This window comes from Haliotis rubra, unplaced genomic scaffold, assembly GCF_003918875.1.
Source record: "Haliotis rubra isolate DU_JTF1 unplaced genomic scaffold, ASM391887v1 Scf33, whole genome shotgun sequence".
Classification (NCBI taxonomy): Eukaryota; Metazoa; Mollusca; class Gastropoda; order Lepetellida; family Haliotidae; genus Haliotis; species Haliotis rubra.
In genome coordinates, this window is record NW_025767002.1 from 3,445,252 (window position 1) to 3,450,244 (window position 4,993).

At 40.7% G+C, this 4,993-nt stretch overlaps 1 protein-coding gene across 2 annotated transcripts; it reads right to left on the bottom strand.

The window, feature by feature from the left end:
* Window positions 1-509: 509 nt before the first annotated feature.
* On the bottom strand, window positions 510-4,267 carry LOC124284188. Of its 2 annotated transcripts, none has more exons than XM_046720251.1 (4): window positions 4,171-4,267; window positions 2,821-3,429; window positions 2,459-2,566; window positions 510-1,790 (listed from the first exon to the last, which is right to left on the bottom strand). In XM_046720251.1, exons 1-4 carry the CDS (start codon window positions 4,246-4,248, stop codon window positions 1,662-1,664), a joined length of 924 nt encoding a protein of 307 aa, XP_046576207.1. In that variant the 5' UTR covers window positions 4,249-4,267; the 3' UTR covers window positions 510-1,661. The 2 variants fall into 2 exon arrangements, with proteins under 2 accessions (XP_046576207.1, XP_046576206.1); XM_046720250.1 differs by having other exon boundaries at window positions 2,812-3,429.
* Between the last annotated feature and the right edge of the window lie 726 nt (window positions 4,268-4,993).

Genomic DNA, 4,993 nt, shown 5'->3' on the forward strand with positions numbered 1-4,993 from the left:
GTGAAGGGAATCGTACCTGGATCTTCGGCGTGATGAGCCAACGCTGTAACCACTAGACTCCGCCCCTCTCCCTAACACACACACACACACAAAAGAATGGCATAAAATCAGGCCACTTGTTTCGCACGCTTTTGTCTTGTGTTCATGTTGTTTAACGCCGCACACACGGTGGGGTAGCCTCAGTGGTTAAAGCGTTGGCTCGTCACGCCGAAAATCAGGCCACTTCCCCACATGGGCACAATGTGTTAAGCCCATTTCTGGTGTCTTGCTTGAATATTGCTAAAAGCTGCGTAAAACTAAACTCAGTCTGTCAGTCAGTTTAACGCCGCACTCAGCAATATACCAGCTACCCCAGTGCCCCATCTAACAACAGGAAAGACTATAGAAACTGAAGGACAAGAGTATACATACTGTATATTGTTTAATTCCGTTGATGTATTTTCGGCGTATGTTTGTTTGCCAAGTAGAAATATAGTTTTGGGCTGAATTCAATTTAAGCTGTCAATTTAAAATGACAAACCACATATTTTACAGTTGGTGAAATCTGTTTATTATTTGGGCATAAATGTTAATTCAACAAATTGAGTAATTCTTTTTTATATCATACGTACATGTACTTAAAAAATCACAAATTTTGGTATATATACAAAGGTTTTCCTATATAAATCATGTATATCTGCCTGGTGATCGATATAGAACAAGATATAAATGGAACACATAAATGAAAAAGATATAAACAGTAACACCCACTGTAGTTGCAGCCACGACACCAGGTGTTCGTACAACGTCATGAGTGGACGTGTTCGTTGTTCAACACCACACTCGGCAATATCCAAGTTGCATGACGTCATTCTGTAAACAATCGAGTCTGGACCACACAATCAAGTGATTAATATCATGAGCATTGGTCCATTATTGGAATACGTTGCCATATCAACGAGTCTGACACTTGTGGTGGACTTAGCAACAAATCTTTAGAGTTTAGACTAAATTGATTGATTTCAATGGATGTTTCCAAGCCTTTTTCTAGTATTTGAACCTGAGCAATTCTTTGGCCGAAGTGATGTTTTAGATTATGTACGAAAGACTTGTTTAACATTCATTTTAAGGCATGGAAGGAAATTAGATGAATAATTCGATTTTCATTAAAAGCGTCGGCCTTGTTCACTCATTTAATAAATATGTATCGATTGATCGTGTCAGGTAACAAACTTGCAAGTTAGAGGAAAAAGGAGATTGCAAGATAGATTTCCAGCTTCGAATAACTGCCAAAATAGATTTCATTGGGTGTTGAAAGTAAAATAAGGGTAGAAATAATATGAATGGAACACTGAAGATCAGTGATGACACCGGGTGTTCAGGAACACGTTAGGTATGTCATGCCCTACCGGTAGCAACTCTTTGACCTTTGTAAACAAAGGATTAACTAGACAAATTCCTAGTTAGGAATTCAAATGTCACATAATATTTCCGACAGCGGGGTTTGAGATCAAATGTCTTAACCACCAAATGGCTTTTTCGAAAACTGACCGCAACCGTACCATGTTGACGTGATGACGATTCAGTGACGGTGTCTTTCGTGACGACACGTCACTGGTTGTGGCTTTCGTCCCTCGGAGGACCATCAGCCTACTTGAGCTAATTATAATTATTATAATTATTCACACTTCACTGATGACATCCGGGCATGAGTGATTCATCAGTACGTCAGTGAATACGTCAACTTCCTCGCTGATACATCGGATGTCCGCTTCCAGTCGGGAGATGTCTCTCTGCAGCCAGGCAGTTTCCTGGACGAGGAAACCCAATAAGTTGTATTGCATTAAATATTATTAATATATTAAACATTACATGATATGCTTACATAAACGAATGCTACCTTGTATACGCAATGATAAACAGATTCATTATCACATGTACATGTAGCTTTAACGCCGCCATGTCCTGCGCAGAGTTGCGTCCCTTGACCACGCGAGGATTCGGTGATCATGGTTTTGAATCCCAGACTAGGGAGGTTATGCCGTTTTGTTTGTTATAATAGTCACATTGTTAAACGCATGTCACTATTGTAGCTTTTGTCTGATCATGACACTTCGTAACTACTGTTTGAAGCTCTTAATAATGATAATAAATCATAATAATAATAAGTAGCCCATTTAGATTGCGCTACATCCACACCGACAGCATGCTCATAGCGCAGGACAGTTAATTATTACCTCGGATAACCCAAGCTGCGCAAGAAGGTTATAGTCACATGACTTATCCCACCGGGTACCCATTTTCTGCTGGGTCAACAGAGGCAATTTTGAACAAACTCACCTGCCTAAGGTGAAACCACATGTATCACATATGCTTCGTTGTGGGACAGGACTAACGTCCTAGTAACTCTCAGGAGTCAACGTTTCACTCATATAAGATACTCAACGGGCCAAAATGCTCTCAGTAATACCGGACCCACCTGTTCCAAGACCGCTTGTCTGAACCTTCTTCTCCTTCTACTCATCTGTGCATGGTGGATGTTCCTTGCTTTGATGCGTTTTTGACTGTCCTGCTCTTTGCCGATATTCTGAAACACAGGGATAAGGTAGTCTCAGTACCAACATCAACAGGTAGTAGAGGGAGTGAATGAGTTTGCTTTTACGCCGCTTGTGGCAATACTCTAGCAGTATCACTCCGGGGAACACAAGAAAGGGCTTCACTCACCGTACCCATAAGAGAATCGGACCCAGTCATCGGCAAGACGAGCGAACGCTTTAACCACTAGGCTAGCCCAGGTCGTAGATTATTATCAATACAAGAAAGCAGACCCACCTGGCTTACCTGAACGGCCTTCACTGATGTTCTGTTTCCGGTGCGTGGCCTCTTTCGCTTTGTAGCAGGTTGGGTCGACGTCACTCCGCTCACAGGGCCTTGGCGTCTGTCATGAAGATGCGGATCATCACCATCTTCGTCAAACATAGATACCCCATCAGCTATACGTTGGACAAACAGAGGAACAGCTAGTGCTCCCGTAGAGGTTGCATTTTCTCCATATACCTGGCCTACATCAGATATATCTGATACAGGACCTGGGTATGTCTGACAGACACGAGAAGAATCCCCTACGCCAGAAGTTGAAAGGACTTGTCCAGTTCTTCCAAGTCCTCTATCAGATGAGCTCCCTGCACCAGGAGCGGAAGTGACATCACCGCCATTTGCCAGATCTTCAGGAACATTCGGTGGTGTCGATAGGGATGCAAAGTGACCTGATTGATTTGGGGAAGTTATATTTGGACGTGTATCGCTTCCATTAAATCCCGTATCTGTTCCTTTTTCTCCTAATTTGACCTGGAGATGCTGATGGATGCACTGGGTTCCGCCTTCAAGTAGCTGTAGAGCTGTGATGATGGCATCCAGAGCTTGTTGTTCATCGTTCTTGTAGAGCCCTTCCTACAGTGGCGACACAAAAAATGTTGAGGACGATATTTAACATGTAAATGTTCCTGCGTCCTGCAAATGTATTCATTGCTAAGGGACTTATAACTGAGGACCTATAGTTACAATTTGATATCATACAATTACATTGAGACCATCCAAAGTGTCCAGCGAACAATTATTTTTTAATGGACTCATTGGATCGAACAACCAATGTTCCGCTCTCCCGGAAGACGCTCTATCCACTCGACCACGGAGGATTTACCATGATGATAGTGTTACATGCATTAAATGCAGTATGAAAACCTCGTATATCCGGCAACGAGCGACGAGTCAGTTCTTTAACAGAATTTCACATTCCCCAAACAGCGTATCCTGTTTCAAATCCTTTTCTAAAAAGTGTGACGCAGCGACCTCGATTAAAATAATTGTTCCATATACTTTAAACATAGATAATTGTTGTATAATTAATTGAGAAAGTATACACTTGGCGTTTTGAGATTATTTAAATACAAAACCCAAAACAACGTAACTATTTTGAAATGTGTTATTATGTACGTAGTCAAAATTAAAACACTTTTCAAAATATTTTCATCGTTTTTCTGGAAAATAATCAGTCTACGCTATCATTGTATACGTCAGTTTACTAATATAATGGTATGAAGCAAAGCGGTATGAAGTATTACGCAATGGAAGGGCTAACGTAATGCGCTGATACGGCATACATTATGAATTGATAATTATGTTGATACTTACCATTGAAATGTGTTTGGTCGACAGTCGAGGTGTAGCAGAGGTAAAATGTGTCGTTGTACCGATCAGCGTATAGGACATATGGATAAGTAAACTGTTAAATCTTGAAGCTTTGTAGTGACATCCGTCATGCTTATATTTAGAATAACATACGACTTAGTGTCACATGAGTCAGTTGCACATGTGTTTAATACAGTTTTGAACATACATTTTATCTTTAAATAATTTTGATATAAGTTTGACATATCCACGCAACCAGCAACGCACGTACGCACGTACGCACACACGCACCAGATTCTTTTAAATGATCTGTTCCAACTGAAGCAGCGTTTTATTTCATTCTTGATTTTAATAGCTTTTCAGTGTAAGAAAAGTAGTTCTATGGTTGTTAAGGCCTTATTAGGCTGAAAAGTGTGTTCACAAAATATGGCCCCTGTATTGCAGATGATCGTTGACGTTCAACTCCCAAGCCTACGCAGTGAGTGAGTGAGTTTAGTTTACGCCGCATTCTGCAATATTCCAGCTATATGCGCGCGGGCAATCCTACCCAAATACCAACTGGTTGTAAAAGAATGATCCTATGGTATTTCTATTTCTCTTTTTCTGATTAGACGGAAAATATTAATATAACATAGTGTGCAGAATTCAACGACATATGTGTTACAGTGATTAAAATTCCGATCATTCTTCCGGGTTCAACTTGACCTCAGTTTAGGAAATTTCCGCCAAGTTTGTTATGCAGAAAATGACCAGTGGGGGTGGTTACCTTAAGCGATGTGGTTATTGTGAGATTTCATGGTATTAAGAAGTATAATTCAAGCGTTTT